The sequence below is a fragment of the Ixodes scapularis genome, unplaced genomic scaffold (genome assembly GCF_016920785.2).
Source record: "Ixodes scapularis isolate PalLabHiFi unplaced genomic scaffold, ASM1692078v2 PGA_scaffold13__105_contigs__length_92229423, whole genome shotgun sequence".
Lineage (NCBI taxonomy): Eukaryota > Metazoa > Arthropoda > Arachnida > Ixodida > Ixodidae > Ixodes > Ixodes scapularis.
In genome coordinates, this window is record NW_024609839.1 from 77,390,614 (window position 1) to 77,407,226 (window position 16,613).

General features: G+C 45.7%; 1 protein-coding gene across 1 annotated transcript in view; it reads left to right on the forward strand.

Moving 5' to 3' along the window:
- The first annotated feature begins 2,454 nt into the window (after nt 1-2,454).
- Nucleotides 2,455-16,613, forward strand: part of LOC8053420 (myotubularin-related protein 6) — a 30,014-nt gene continuing 15,855 nt past the window's right edge. The window contains exons 1-11 of the mRNA XM_029984335.3: nt 2,455-2,604; nt 3,223-3,339; nt 4,953-5,115; nt 5,220-5,377; nt 6,501-6,626; nt 10,205-10,339; nt 10,718-10,850; nt 12,593-12,825; nt 13,213-13,463; nt 14,653-14,778; nt 16,409-16,535. Of these exons, the coding sequence (XP_029840195.1) occupies nt 2,581-2,604; nt 3,223-3,339; nt 4,953-5,115; nt 5,220-5,377; nt 6,501-6,626; nt 10,205-10,339; nt 10,718-10,850; nt 12,593-12,825; nt 13,213-13,463; nt 14,653-14,778; nt 16,409-16,535 (1,593 nt within the window). The 5' untranslated portion in view covers nt 2,455-2,580. The remainder of the gene's footprint in view (nt 2,605-3,222; nt 3,340-4,952; nt 5,116-5,219; nt 5,378-6,500; nt 6,627-10,204; nt 10,340-10,717; nt 10,851-12,592; nt 12,826-13,212; nt 13,464-14,652; nt 14,779-16,408; nt 16,536-16,613) is intronic.

Here is a 16,613-nt window from a genome sequence, read left to right on the forward strand (position 1 = left end):
TGTGCATGTGCGAGTTTTATTTCCCTCGAGCCGTGGAGGCTAGATGTTTTTTAGTGCTGGCTTCTTTGAAATGTCTGCCAGGGCTCGGGTGTGCGGGTGCATGAGATGTGATTTTCGTGCACCAGTCTCCGACTTCAAAAGATTTTTTTTTTTACAGCTGAGCTTTTAAGGGCTAGTTTCCCCGGTATCGAGTCCGCAGACAAGCGGCGTGTCGACACAAAACTCCAGACAGTTACCGTCATCTACGAGCGGTAGCAGCAACCAGACAACCAGGTTGCCTGGTTGCCACCGTCGCTCATAAATGGCAGCAACCTTTCCACTCTGGTTTTCACCAGAGTCGGAAGCCTGAATTTCTGCTTCGTTCTAGAAGTCGTCCTCAAGGTTGTCCTAGAGGTCGTCCTAGATGTCGTCCCTGAGGTTCGTCCTAAACGTTGTCCTTGAGGTCTTCCTAGAAGTCTTCCTTGAGGTCGTCCTCAAGGTCGACCTAGACGTCGTCCTTGAGGTCGTCCTAGAAGTCGTCCTTGAGGTCGTCCTAGACATTCTCCTAGGTGTCGTCCTTGAGGTCGTCCCAGACATCGACCCTGAGGTCATCCTAGGCGTCATCCTCGAGGTTGTCCTAGAAGTCGTCCTCGAGGTTGTCCTAGACATTGTCCTCTAGGCATTGTCCTAGATGTCGTAAAGGTAAGAGCTTCGCTGGTCTTCCTTCTTTACCAGAGTGAGGCAGAAAGTTTTTTTCTTAAACTTTTGAGGAAGTTGGTGACACTTTAAAGTGTATCGGTGTTAACATCCATAGAGCTGAGAGACTGAGGAAATTAAAAGACAGGAGGCCATGCATACAAGTGCTGGGCTGCCTCCTTGGCCCTATGTTAACAAGTGATGAATTATTGTGAAATGGAATAATTAAATACAGGAATGGGCGAGTTATGTACAAGGAGTTGCAGAAATAGGTACATAATCGCTCGTGATGTCGCACGTCGGACACCACATAAGAAAGACGTCGAGGGGGAAAAGGGTGCAAACTAAGAAAGCCGAAGTGGAGATGAGCGACCTCCCTTCCGTAACAACTTTTCTCGTGCTCGCCCTTTTCCCCCTCGCATGGTCTTTCTTATGTTGTATCTGATAGATGCATCAACTTGCACGACTGAGCCAATAAATGTTTTTCACACCCATGGGTACCCTGATCTTGTGCAAAAATAAAGTTGTTTTTTTTTGTTTTTTTTTAATTAAGATAAAAGGGGGAATCATGCACAAGCTTTCTCCAAGTTACTGTTTGTCCACAGCTTGGTGGTGTTTTTATATGTAGGAAGTTCATACGACCTGTCGGATGGTGATATAGTGTGTCACTTTCTGCTAGGGATTTCTACAGCACCAGAGCACTAGAGAGCTGGCCTAGCTATTTGCTCGTTTACAACAGGCCCTGCCAGGTTCGCCTGTTTACACGTGGTTGGGTAACCTAGAACTTTCAAAACCATGGTTCCAGGGCTTCTGGAACGGAAAACATGTTTGTGCCTCAAGAACTTGCCAATAACTAGAGCTGGGTTTCAAAGGTACAGGGGGGCTATGTTGCACGTTTTGGACTCCCAGGAGACTAGGGAGAAGGAAGTGACGTCAACAACGCTCTTTGGATGTTGATTGGTGGAGTCGCTGATGACGCGTTGCGTGGTGCTGCTAAGATACGTTCAATCCAACGGTTCATTCACACTTAAGTCACATCCTTCTCCCTAGTCTCCTGGGAGTCTAAAACGTGCAACACAGTCCCCCAGGTTCATGCATACGCTCATGGTGTGTGTGCATGTTATCTGACCAAGCCTCTTGTAACCGTGATTTTTTTTTTAAATGGTGGACTGCACAGAACGAGAGCCGATCGACGGATGGGAGGATGAACATGGTTGAAACCAGAGCTCTGGTTGAAACAGTTGAAACCTCTTCGCGGAATAGGCGGCAAGAGCCATGCAAAGGGGAAGGTTGCATCTTGTGTGCTCTCGCACCTTAGCCAGTGCCCAACAAGAACTGATGATGCCAGTGTGGGTCCGAAGTAAAGGCAGCGGCAAAAGCATCCCAGATGCCGGGTCAGTGAAGCGAGCATTGATAAGTTTCCACAAAGGCAATGCTGGGGAGAAGGACACAGTAAAATCTAAAATGGCGCTAACCTGCCATGCTGTGGTAATGTTTCAAAACAAAAATGCATTCCTCCTACTAAAACTTCGGCATTGCCGCGAGAGATGGCAGCACCATGCCGCAATCCCTGATTAAAAATTAAAAAAAAAATATTAAAAAAAAAGTGTTCGCATTGTTTCATTAAGATCTAGTAATTTTAAGAATAATTTTAGCAGGATCAACCGCAACAAATTGCCGAATTTCGCTGTTTTGAACGTCAGCCCTTTTCTTTTATATAAATAATGTTGTCCGGTACACAGCGCTCCGCTACCGCAACCAGAAAATTGAACCCAATTAGGATCGGTCCTGCGTGCGGTTTTTAATAGGGGGGGACGTAAACAAAACTCCTTGAACCCTCCTCTTCGATCGGGAGGAGGCAATTCCTCATGCGTTTAGTTTAGTTGCTCGTTAATTTTGGACATCATGGAAGTGATTCGGACACCCAAAGTACGTACGCAAACTGCCCTCACCTCTTCGCGCGGCATGCGTTCTCAGACTCGAGGCGTCTCGCCGAGTCCTTCAGTCCACGGCTCCCGCTTTACGACCTACATTTTTCGCTTTTCACGCTCGTATATGCCGTTAGCGTCTACATAAAACGTCAAAGTGCATTTCGTTTCGAGAGACGGACTACTTAAATGCTCGTTTGGACGCGTCAAGTATGTGTCGTCGGTCACCCCTTTCGGGCTAGGGGTGTCGGTATGTTTTTGCGTCCGCGAGTTTGACGAAAAACACAGCTGTTCGATTGACGCCAGCGTGTCGATCGATGTTCGCGGTGTTGGACGGTCACCAGCTTTCCTGTGTTTTTTTGTTGCTTCTCTAAGTGCTGTTTTTATCTTTTAGTTGTTTTTCTAGGATTTCTCTTCGCGCAAATGTTTTTATCCTTTCCGGAGTTTTTAGTTGTTCTGGGGTTTCTCTTCGTGTTGTTTTTTTGGCCACGTGCGGCGTTGCCTACATCGTGTTGAAAGTTCACCCGTTTTTTTGCCCGTGTTTTAGTTTCTTTTTCTTCTAGGGTTTTTGTCGTTTGTTGTCCTCCGTCCGCGACGTTGCCGTGTTTCTGTGTTTCAGGTTGAGAATGTCCGCATGCTGGACCGCTTCAACAGCCGAAAATCATCCACCGGATCTCTGTACCTAACAGCCACTCACCTGATTTTTTTCGATCCCGACCGCAAAAAGGAGACATGGGTAAAGAAAACGACGCAGAAAGCATACTTTTTCGCGTTTTCTAGGACTTTCTCGTATACTTTTTCAAGCCCCGTGCAGAGCGACGGTGAGGCGGAAGGCGGGTTCACACAGTTACGTTTGAGTGTGATCTGGTGCGCTCACCACACAACGACATACTGGCGCCATCTATCGAGTGGTCCTGGAACGAACCCTGAAGTGCGTCCGACTAAACCGAAGGTTTTGCAATATTTGTGAGATAAATTCTGTGCGCTATCTGTGAGAAAGGATTGCCGATTACGTTGTTAGAATTATGCAAAGCACACAGTGAAGGAATGACGCGTAATATATGCGCAGATCGGAATTGTTCCAGGTTCACCCAACAGGTGGCGCCAGTGCGCTTTCTCGTGAGCGGTTGCAAGCGGTTTCACTGCTGTCAGTCGCGCCCAAATAGTAAACGTAGGAAACAGCCTTAAGCGGTCATTTGAGTGCAACACCAGATCACAAGCTTGTCCGTGCGTTGCAGCACGTTATTTCTCGGAACCCTCGAAGGGCAACTAGCTGAATGTTGTTCAGCAGTTTTGAAGATCGCCTCCTCCTTTCCTTTTCTCCTTTAGGTAGTAGAGAAGACCCTCTTTTGTGCACTCTGAGGCCCGAGCCGATCTGGTGTGGGCACGAAAGTGACATTTGGACTTGCCCAGTGGGCGGTCTTAACATCCAACTTAGTCATCTGTGTTTTGTGGGGAGGAGAAAGGTCTCCCTCTTCAGCTGCATGCTATTGTTTTTTTTTCTTTTGCTATGTCGTTTGTGCTCTTTGTCCCTTGTGCCATTAAAATTCGATCAATCAATTAACTGCACGTGGGCCATTAACTTTTGTGCACCTATCAGGTTTACATAGTCTAGATTGTTGTGTAGACATTATGCTTTGTTCAGTCAGTCTGCCTCGATGCGCGTCTCATTTTGCCACTCCAGAATGGCAGTATGATAAATTTCTAACAATCATTTTTTGCACCGATTACTCAGGAAAACGTGCCTGCCCGTCCAAATCGAAAGTGGCAGCTCGTTAATTGCTACTAACCACTCTTTTTTGTTGGCTCAATATTTGGCAAATTTCGGAAAGTGTGGGGTTTGGGAACATTTTGCAGGCACAATATTGCACAAATCGCAGTAAAGTACTATGTATTTGTTATAGTGAGAACTACATATTTGCGAGAACAATATATTTCAAAATTTTTTTGTTTTAAAATTGCGGAAAGTAGGTCTTCGCTAAAATTAAGTAATGTACAGTATTCTATTTCCACTCTCAACTCAGTGACACTAAGTTCCACTCCGTGTGCATTGTGCCGTGGTGCTCGAGTGCACACTTCCATTTCTTTTGTGCAGAAATCAATAAACCTTTGTTTCTGTGCTAAATGTTACCCCCAAAAAAGTGCTTCAAAGTAACTGGAAAATGCTACAATTGCACACCACTATCACTTTTCCCCAATTTAACCGAACTGCGCAGAGCCGTCGCGAGAGGTTTTGGTTTTATTTTCTTGTGTATTACTAGTTTGAGGCAGCCGAGAGAGGTGCTTTTTCCGGCAGGAGCTGTGCCTTGCTCATTTCACGTTGTTTGTTTTGCTTCTCTCTGTGGGCAGATCCTACACATGCACATTGCTTCTATAGCCAAGCTGCCCATCTCAGCCACGGGTACCCCACTCCAGATCAGGTGCAAGAACTTCCTCTGCGTAACCTTCCTCATCCCCAAGGAGCGAGACTGCCACGACATCTTCATGTCCTTGCAGCAGCTCTCCCAACCCTGTAAGTGCACGTGCCAGATGCCCTTCGTCCATTTGACCCACGAAACCCCCAAATTCGATTGATTGGAGTAGCAGATTTTTGCTCCGACTCCCGTTTTCTTGCAGTGCACATTAACGACCTGTACTGTTTCCACTACACCGCCTCGAACGAGGACCTCACGAGGTCTTCGGGGTGGACCAAATTCGACTTCCAGTCCGAGTTTCTGAGGATGGGCGTCCCGAACAACTACTGGGCTGCTACCAAGATCAACCAAGATTACGAGGTACTGCCTCCTCCACACGGTTAACCGCTTCGAAACTGAAAGGACTTCTTACTCCGAGTCCTCTTCAAATGGACGTCTGTGTTCTGAGACTTTAGGAATGTTCTTGTTTGAGAGGGAAAAGTGAAAAAAGCTTTGTGGTGTATCGACGGTGTGCTGTTTTGTGGACGAATATCGAAGGGTAGTCTCTGTTGACAATTTTAAAATGACGGGGAGCTCTCTTAGTGATGCTTAGAAAACAAGCTATCTGGTGACTATTCATAATGATAGAAACTAAAGTCTGTGATAGGCTAGAAACCTAGGGGACGCTCCGCCTCGAGCATGCGTTTGTTGTTTTTCACCGGTCTCTGGCTCTGCATGTGATGAAGTGTTACAAAGGAAGAAAGCAGGTGCTGGACAAGTTACTAACGCTAGCTGATGGAGGAGGAATGCAATATTTGGTGAGCATACAGTGCAGTCCGCTTATAATGATAGCGAGAAAACCCTATATTTCAATTGTCATAAATGATTGTTGTTGTATCTGGACTAGAAACTGATCATTCCTAGTCTCGAAACTCTAGAAACTAATCGTCATAAGCAATAGATTGTTATATGTGCTATCATTATAAGTAGATTGCACTGCATTGTTTCACATTAACAAATCCTATAACTAAATAATTCAAAGTTTATTTGTTTGCTTTTTTATTGTAGAAAGTTGTAAATGGGGAGTTGTTTCTCGTAATTTTACAATTATTGAATTTTATCAATAGATTGAAGGTTCGCTGAACTGGTCGATCTTCGAGATTTTACATCGAGCCCAGAGATTAAATGTCCAACCTTAAATTCAACGATAGTTTGGGGAAGAAAATGTGTTTGTTCGCTTATACGTGTTTCAGAGTCTCGAGTAATAAGGCTTTTTATTTGTCTTACCTTCCCCAGCATAAGCTTCCTACTTTTTTTTTTTTTTTTTCACCGACGTTCTGGCATTATTTGAGAGCTTAGAGCGTGTTTGCACTGTCAAGGCACCATAAAAAGCTTACGTTCTCTCCCCGTCCAAGCCTATGCTACTTGTCACATTCCTAGGATGAGAAATGTGTTTTGCAGGGTGGTTACCTTTCTTTTTACGGTCGCTTCTGCCACATTCCAGATATGCGACACCTATCCGCGGTACCTGTATGTCCCATCTGTGGCGAGCAAGACTGTTCTGGTGGGCAGCAGTCAGTTCCGGAGCAAGGGCAGACTGCCTGTTCTCTCTTACCTCAATAAGAACATGGTACGTGTGGTTTGGGTTTGACCCCTGCTCTGTCTCCCCCTTGAACTTAAAAGGGCACTGAACTCCCACCAAAAATTTTAACCTTTTGCGGTCAGACGGAGGGAATCGCCGGCACACCACCCCCGCGCTCGTTTCGACCCGCTCTTTCTTGCCGAAATGGTGGTACCGTCTCTCAAAAAGCTTCTTTAACACTTCCTTTTGTTGTCTTTAAGTGTCTTCCATAAAAACTTTTTATGGGAGACACTCAAAAACAACAAAAGGAAGTGATAATGAAGCTTTTTGAGAGATGGTACCACCATTTCGGCAAGAAAGAGCGGGTTTTTTTTAGTGGAAAACATGGGCATGCTTTGAATTTCATGGGCACAACAGAGATAACTTTGTTTTTACTACATACATTTTATGAAAACTCTTATTTCTTTTATATAAACTGTACTTAAACTAACAATATTATAAATTTTAAAGGGGCTTAGATCCAAGCTTTCGTTTAATGTTTCTTATGCCTTGGATGGTTGTACACCGAAAGCTAGCTCTATTCAAACTTGGCCCATTATTGTCAAAGATGCAAGATTCAATCTATTTTTTTATAAAACAAAATAACAAACACACTTCTAGTGAACTTTAACCCTTCAATATAAAGTATTAAAGCAGAAAAAGGAAAAAGGTATTAAAAGGAAAAAGGGGCAAGACCTGCTTTCTGCCCCTTCAAAGCCCAAAATCGAGAACAAAAAAACTTCCGTAGTACTCTTTTGCTGTTTTTTTCTAGTCAAACATTTTTCACCAACATGTATTTTATCCAGAATGTTTTGAGGACCCATAATTTTTGCTTGCACGATTTGAGATAAAATTTTCCACTAGTGAGCGTACTTCCCATGTGGTGGCACTGCCGTCAAAGGCCGATGCTGTCACAACATTCCATTAAGCCTTCATGACCAGCAACCAGGTGGTTTTGAGTTATCGTTTATTTCAGTTTAAAATTTTTTTTTTTGCGTTTTCCAACGAAATATTGACGTTTCTGAGGTTCTACTGCTACCTATGTCACGTTGAAGCATAGAAGTAAGCTTCAGAATTTTATTTCCATACCCCTTTAACAGCTGCTTTTTATTTTTTTTTTTTGTGAAGGTTTAATTATTTGACATGTTGTATTTTTTTAATTTATAAGTCATATTTTCTTGAAAAAGTTTCATTGGTGCTTTTTATACAACGGTGCGACTCGTATGCATTTTTTTTCTATAAGTATAGACCTTAACTGCGGAAATTTGCCGCTAAGGTTATATATCTCGTTCGGTTCGTTGACGAGAATATTGAACCTTGCTCTCGCTTGCGCAGTGGTTGAACTGCTGCTCGATTTGCGCCAAACTGCGCCAGACTAAATAACCTGCTACATGCTGCTCCAAAGGCTGTATTTGTGCACACTTTGTGCCATGTCCGCGCAAAAAGGAGCTAATCTCGGAAAAAAAACAGAAAGGGGCACGTGGCATTCTCGGTGATGCCGCTGAAAATGAAATACAGTTATTGTTTTTTCGGATGCCTAAGGAATGTGCGAAGAGTATGGCTGTATAAATATTCAAATTATTGAATGGTAGTTTCAAATTATGCGCTACTTGATATTCGTTTTGAAATGAACTGCAGTATTCATACTTTTCGAAGCGTTGACGCAGCGGGTTAGCTTCCTTGAGTGCGCTTCTCCTCGGGCACCAGTGCACTGCACAGAAGCAATAGCCGCGGAGCTGACACCGCGCTTTCGCGACGCGCTTCGCCGCAGTGCAGCTGTGCACTTAGGCATACCTTTCAAGTCTCCCGTATTACCCTGGAGCTTCTCGAATTTTGACCAATTTGTACGGTTGTATGATTGACAGAAAGATCTCCCGGAAACTGCAAATTACCCCCCCCCCCCCAACAGACGGCTCCAGTGATAGCAAGACCCAGCTGTATCTTGCTAGCATGAGCAGTGCATCATAAATGTAATGAAATTGTCTTCATGTAAATTTGTTGTCAATACTTTTTATTAAAAACCGCTACCCCCTGTTTAGAAATTCTCCCCGATTTGGTTTCTCCGAAATTGGCGGGTATGCTTAGGTGAAAAACACACCTTCAAAGTGGTATGATGCACGTGTGCGACTAGTGTACTAAAACAGAAAAAAAAAAGGAAAATGTTGTGATTGTTGATATTTACATTGCAGTAATATCTTCAAAATTTAACTGTGGCTATTATGCACAGGTATATGTTAGGCAAAGATGTTGTAACAACCTGTGTTCATTATTTATGCTTGTTTTTTTTTTTAATTCAGAATTGAAGAAATTATTGGCATTTAGCAAGAAGATTTATAAATCCTCTCAATTAGGTATGGCTGGGCTCCTTTATAGGTCAAATCTGTCCTATAAAGGATAATGTCAAATCTGTCATTTACTTGTTATCACAATGTAGGTGTCGGGCTTTCTGAGGCCACAGTTTAGAAATATAGCTAGATTAAGTTTAACAGGGCTCATGAGCGAGCAATTAGAAGCTTGGGAACGACCTTCCCGAGCTCAGCTGAATTTTCGTCTAACCATGGTGTAACAGTAGTTGAAAACTTCGAGAGCGTTGCAGCAACTATGCAATATTTGATTCAATATATTTGGCTCCAACAACTGTCCACTTTGAATTTGCTTCGAACTCAAAATCTATTGTTTGAACATGCCTAACGAAGAGTTATTAGTTTTTGTGCAAACGGTACTCACATAAATCGCTAGTGCTACTCGTTGTGATTGGTTAGCGTAGCTAAGCGCTCTGCTTAGCTGCTCTGCGAACAGTGGCAGGTTGAATAAGAGGTAAGGCAGCGTGAGAAACATTAAACACAAGTGTGTCAGTTCGATGTCAAACTCACGACAGGCACGTCACCGTGATGCGAACCCTACAAAGTAGTCAAAACATATTTTTACGTCAAACACAGACTGAAGACACCATCGGAACTCCTAATGGGTTAATTGAGGCATTTGAAAAATTACCGGTATATGATTGTTCAATAAATAAATAAAGGTATATCTGTAGCGGCCAGGTCCCCTGTAGGTATGACACTTTAAATAATCTCCCAGCACTCCAACATCTGCAGCTTTTTCCACAGGCTAACTTTCGAAGAGATTGCGTTAAAACTTTTTAACATGAAAGCTCACAATTGTCTGCTCCAAAAGTGAGAATCTCTACTCCAAAACCTTTTTTTTTTTTCTGCTATAAGAGCTACTCCAAATCACCTTTTTCAGTTCCACCACTGCTTGCTCATATATTGTGATCATAATACATATGTGCAGGCATTTCCTTGCCATTTCGCCGGGCTGACCATACAAATATGTAGGTGCGACCTGTGCAAGAGTTATATACAAACCCTTCTCTGAAAACTGCCGTTTATAGAGGGTGTGACTTGTACTAAGGTGCAGCTACTTAAAAAAAATGTTTTCTGGGAAGTTCACTGTCTTTTCGACTGAGAGAAATTGAAATGCTCACAACGGCGCAGTATTGATCGTCCTGGCAGTTCCGGTACGATGTGAAAACGGGCCCTTGTAGCTTGCCTACGTTCTGCCCTGACTCGCGTCTTTTCCTTCAGGCGGCGATCTGCCGTTGCAGTCAGCCATTGTCTGGGTTCTCGGCTCGCTGCGTGGAAGACGAGCAACTGCTCAACTGCATCCTCAAGTCAAACCCTACTTCCAAATTCATGTATGTGGTGGACACAAGACCTCGGGTACGGCTCTTCTCTGCTCTCTTTGGAGCATGCTTCGTGGGGATCGAATGAGTACCACATCGGTCTTGAGCCTTGAACTAATTTAGATAGTTATGCGTGCAATGCGTATGCAGATGCCACCCTAGTTGATCTTAAATGTGCGCTGAATAGAGTTAACAGTGTTGACTTCCAGCTGAACGCTGAAAATAAACCCAACAACTGTCGGCAGAGGTTTCAGGACCACTCCTGGTTTCGGGGGGGTTCTAGGTTACAGTCTGTCTCACACTTTCATGATTGTATTTTTTTTATTTCGTACAATTTTAAAGTTGTGAAGTGTTTCGGGAAAAATTGAGCTGGCTTTTGAGCAAACACTGAGGAGCACTCATTCTCTCCTTGCAGATCAATGCAATGGCTAACAAGGCAGCTGGGAAAGGCTACGAGAATGAGAACTTCTACGAGAACATAAAGTTCCAGTTCTTTGGCATTGAGAACATCCATGTCATGCGCAACAGCCTGCAGAAGCTCATTGATAGTGAGTGCCCGTCTCTCACTCGCTGCGTTTTCAAGGGGCACTGAAGTGGATTTCTGGTGTGCATGCAGTACTGAATAATTAGTAATAGCTTACTCCCAGAGCTGCTTAGAGGGATTTAGTGTTGAAGAAGGAATTCTCAACCTTTAAAATGGACGAAACAGGCCCTAGAATTATCTCTTGGTATGTATGATGGTTGCTGGCAACTCGGTGTCAGAGCTACACAAACCCCAGCCATTGTGTTCCCCAACGTTATCCTAATGTTATATTTTTATTTTTTGCTAAACTCTAATAGTCTCAATCAGCCTCAACATTAGACTAACTAATCAATTAATTGGCAAAACCTTTGCGGGTTCACCGCTTAAAATTCTTGGTTGGTGCACAGCTCTAGCCGCTGTTATAGTTAGTTTATTCTGAGCGCTAACCACACAAAGCGAGGGTACTTGCAGCCAGTTTTTGGTCATCCCTGATGAAGCTCTCGTATGCAAAATAAATTATAGGGTCATTAACATCAGTGCAATCGCGTTTACACTTTGGGGGGCCCCAAGTTATGTACATGGCTGAGCCCAGAAAGAACACTCCCATCGCACGGCCACGCTATCAAGGGAATGGTTGCCACGCCGGTTTCGTTCTCCCGCCGCAATGAGTACTAGTAGTAACGTCGTACCAGTTGATGATCCAGATCCAGTGCTGTTTATTAAAGTAAGGGTTCCCCAAACACACTGTGTTCATAGGCCTTGAAGTACCGTCAACCTAAGAGCCAAAGAGACGGCATGTCGTTGTTGGAGACAACAGCACGCATCCATCGTCTATCAATTCCAAGAGGGAACACCCACTGTCGCTCGAATCATGGGCGGATTTAAGGGGGAGGCCATTGCATTGAACCACCTAAGGTCAATTTTCTCTTTAATTAAAAAATTTATATACAGCAGCCAAAAGTTTAGTTTTTGCTGACATAGCGAATATTGGGTCCACAAAACAGATCTGGGCAATGCTTTGGCCGTAACGCCATTCCTTCGTAGACAACCCCCACCCTGCCAACCAAATGCCTACCCCCCCCCCATTCCTTAAGCCTGACCAATAAATCTGCCCCTGACTCGGATGCGGGCAGGCCTGTTGCCTTGTGCTGACTGGTTTTCCGAGAGAGGAGGAAGAGATCTCCCCATACGGGATGAGAAAGAGGGTATTGCGAGGGAGAGTCGGATCGGGCTACCTGCTCCACCTCCCTCAAACACGACGATAGAAAGCGTGCACAATCACAATTACGTCGAAGTGAGGGAATAAGGATTCCCACAACTTATACTTGCAGACTCGTGTTGCATATTTCATGCGACGTGGTCACACGACACATAACGTAACGCACCACGTCACGTGACACCGACGACGTCGCTTCCAGGTCGCTTTTTTTTGTCTGTCTTTTCTTGCATGGCCTCAACTATAACATATTTTGCATCAGCCGAGGTGCCCGTAATCTGGTGGAGGCTTATTGCAGAGAAGGTGCCGTGTAACCGAGATTTCGGTTGCACGTGAGAAGGTGTGGAAGTTAACCCTTAGTCCTTCACTGGGACATCCCAGATGCTCTTTGTTGGTTTGGCATGCTAGACCCCCAAACTTGACCTTTGATTTGATGTGGTCCGCGTTAAAAATCGTCTCGGGTTCCTTTCAAAAAGCTCGTGAGCGGGTGAGCAATGCGGGCTCACCACAATGCCGTTTCTTCGGTGCCTTCCCACTCCTCGCACCTGCAGCGTGTGAGCTGAGTGAGCCGACCATGAACTCGTTCCTCAATGGCCTGGAGTCGAGCGGATGGCTGCGCCACGTGCGGGCCATCATGGAGACGTCGTACTTCATCGCCCGGGCCGTGGAGGACGGCGTGAGCGTGGTGGTGCACTGCTCTGACGGCTGGGACCGCACCGCCCAGACCTGCTCGCTCGCGGGGCTCATGCTCGACCCTTACTACCGCACCATCGTGGGTTTCCAGGTGGGTGGCACCGGCACCCGTGTCTCACGCCAACATCTTGCACCGCCTTCGTAGAGGGCCACGTACCACGTCGGCACATTTTACGACGATGGCTGTCGTGGGCCTTCGAGGACCCGACAGTCTTGCCACATGACACCAACACTATCGCGTCGCGCCACGTGACCAGACTTACGTCACGCGACGACGCGCTTTCTCGATGGTCACATGAAACTGACGTTATCCGTGACCCATGACGTGGTATTGTGACGTCTTAGGTGTCATTCTGACACGACATTATGTCACATTGTCAGGTGACCTTACGTCTCATGACCTCGTGCTTTCCTGATGGTTGAGTGCGTCACGAGAGGCCTAGTTCCCTCGTCCTCAACGGAGGTCTTCCGGTCCCAGGCTCTGGTGGAAAAGGACTGGCTCTCGTTCGGGCACAAGTTCACGGACCGCTGCGGCCTGGTGCAAGGGGACGTGCGGGAGGTGGCCCCCGTGTTCACCCAGTTTGTGGACGCCGTCTGGCAGCTCACCCACCAGTTCCCTTCGTCGTTCCAGTTCAACGAACGCTTCCTGCTCACCATCCACGACCACGTCTACTCGTGCCAGTTCGGCACCTTTGTTGGCAACTGCGAGAAGGACCGCCTGGACCTGAGGTGCCCATCTCCCCCTTCTTTCTCTCTCTCTCTTGTGGCATTTGAACAGCCTGGGCTGACCCTCACTCTGAGGCATGGGTTTTCAAACTGGGTTCCCAGGAGTTATTTAAAGTTCCCCGGACTATCATTTTGTGTTCCTCGAATTACCTCGACCATCTTACATACAGTGCAATCCACTTGTAACGATAATTAGAAAAGCCGAAACTACAATCGTTATAACCTATTACCGTGGTATCGTTCAGGACTAGAAACTGATCATTTCTAGTCTAGAAACTCTATAAACTGATCGTTATAAGCGGTATATCGTTATATGTGGTATCGTTATAAGTGGATTGTACTGTATTAACAAAACAATGCAGTTATCTTTAGTGTCGCCTAAATAGACCACATGCCAAATATTTAGATTTAATTCCACCTAAAAGTTGATTTTCATTGGTCAAATTTTACGGAGGTGGTAGGGACCCGACGATGGCTTCCCAAGAGAAAATAGTGCGCGTGTATTTCTGTTGCTGCGAGTTTACTGGACGTCTTGCCACCTAGAACTGGTCATTTTTGTTGACTAAAGCCAACACGCAACATGCCATCAAAAACAAACGGGCTTCTACAAAAATCACTTGAGTGGCCATTTAAGTGAAATGTGTTTTTCTTTTGTGTAAGCACCCTTTATATTTATTCATTAATTTATTTATACAGTACCTTTGATTGCCACGAGGGCGTTATCGTGGGGTTACCCGATACACAAAAATTGATAGTTTTGTCATTTGTATCGATCACCGCGCATGAAAATACAGGCTTAGACTTTATTGTTTGCAACGTCCGTAAGCATCTGCATTTCTCTATGTCACCAATGCAGAGACCGGGAAGGGTCGCTTGGCTTCCATTCGATACAGATGGGGATTTCCTGAGGATTAACATTTTGCGAACCCCAGCTCTGAGGAGAGCAAAAGTTCTCTAGAGTGGCAGTCAACAGTCTGCCTGGTGTCCTAGCAGTTCCCTGGGTCCTGAAGAAGCCAGGGCTCTCGGCGAAATGTTGGCTGTTACCGTCGGGCTTCTGGTTAGGTTAGATGGCGCCAAGTCAAGCTCGATTTGTCCACGCTAGGCCGGGCAGAGACGGACAAGCCGGAGCTGTGATGCACGCTAGTCTCGGGAAGAGGGCACTTACCCGCTTTTCCTTGTGATGGGTGTGCAGGCTCAGCTCCAAAACCTACTCGCTGTGGGGCTACCTGAGCAACCACGTCTCGGAGTACATCAACCCACTGTTCAGGGCCGACACAGAGGAGGTGCTACATCCGTCCCTCGCTCCGCAGGCCATCAGGTGGGCTTGCACGGCGCTTATGGCTCTCGAGTAATCGATCTGAGGTGTTTAAGTAATGGTAATCGGCTACAATTTCGGTGACTTGAATACTTCCCAAGTAGCATTAAAGGAAAGCCGAAGAGGTTCTTGGAGAAAACGAGCTAGAGGTGAAATCTAGAGTATCTTTATCCCGTGAATGTGAATTTCGCGTTCGTTTTCCTTGAAGATGTATCTAAATGCTAGAAAACACGAAAAGGCTCCGACCAGTGCGTGTAATTGTAAGCTTGCCAGGTATTTTCCTTTGCACTAATGCTAGTCGTGACGTCTTTTTCTGACCTTTTTGAGTACGGCAAGAGTGTGCTTGCATAGCTTTGATAGCCGCCCAAGCTGCGCGAGAGCGGAGATTTCGAAAACTCCTGAAATGACTTCCTACTCCGGGAAGAAGTGTGATGCCATATTGGGAGCGGTATTTTGAAATTGGTTTTCTGTAGCCTCCATGCAACAAAAATTTAAAAATAATCTCAATATTAGTGATTCTGGAGGTGAAACGAAGACTATTTAAATGTTTTTTTCTCACATACAGAACCACTTCAGTTTCCCTTTAAACTTTCCGTAACTGTTCATACCTTAGTTACATTCTTGATAGATTAACTACCGTTGCATTTCAGATTTACAGCAACAAGTGTGCAAATTCTAATTTATTTGGTCTCAACACCAGTGCTGCATGTTGTCATTTTGCCTCACGGCACTTTGCCGTGAGGCAAAGTGTTGAGCCGGGAACATAACTGTGCCAAAGCCTTTTTGCCGGTGTACTGCCGCAGACGGTGTGGGCTGAAACGGTCCTTCATGCTTTGCCTACCTGCCAGTTTTCGAGCGAGCCTTGGTCTGACCTAGAGTCGGAACGAGGAGTTGGGGGTCTATCCTTCTCGCCAAGCGACCACGCAGGCACATTGGCGTCGGAAGAAAGCAAGCGGGGGGCAGTTGCCCCCCCCCCCCCCCCCCCCCGGACATCTAAAAAATATATAATGGGGACAATACGCAGGAGGAGGAAAATCGCCCTTGTCCCCTGACCATCCCACCCGTTGCGCCCCTCTTACCTGTCAACTAGTTCTGACGCCTCTGCACCCGCAAGTGCACTGGCAGCCAATCTGAAATAATAATTGCATTGTGTGTATGTTTATACAGCCTAGAACCTGGTCTGCCTCAACGAGCGACGAGTCTCCCAGCTGTAGATGAGCAATTTAGCCAGTGCAGTACAACCGCTAGCCTGGGGTCTTTAACGTGCATCACGCAGTAGTGATACACGACCGCACGCCGGTACGATTCTCATCCAGATCGAAACGGGTAGGGTTGGGGATTGAACCCAGGACAGCCAATCTGCGCAAAAGTGCCGTTAAATTGCAAACACTCTGCATGGTTTCAGTTTCTCCCTTCTTAAATCTATGCTCTCTACTTTTTGCGCATTGGAAACAAAACCGGTGTTGCAAGTTATCTTAAAACGTCTATGCAGCACAGGTTCATTGCTTCTTGTCAGTAACTGCAACTGGATGTACTCGTGAGAAAGGTTCTAACTACCGGCGACCCGATTCCATGTCTGCTTGAGCAGATGAGATGGTACGTCTCTGAGGCTTGGTTCCCTCCCCGCGTGCAGGTTCTGGCGGGGCATGTACAACCGCTTTGAGAACGGAGTGCACCCTCGTGAGCCCCTGAGTGACATCCTGGCTGCCACAAAGGATCACATCCTCAGCCTCGAGGATCATGTGCAGCTCCTGGCCAAGGTCAGCCATTGTTCTGCTTCTGTCTTGCAAAAAAAAAAAAAAAAGGCAACAAATTTTGTTTGTGTAAATTAACCCTAG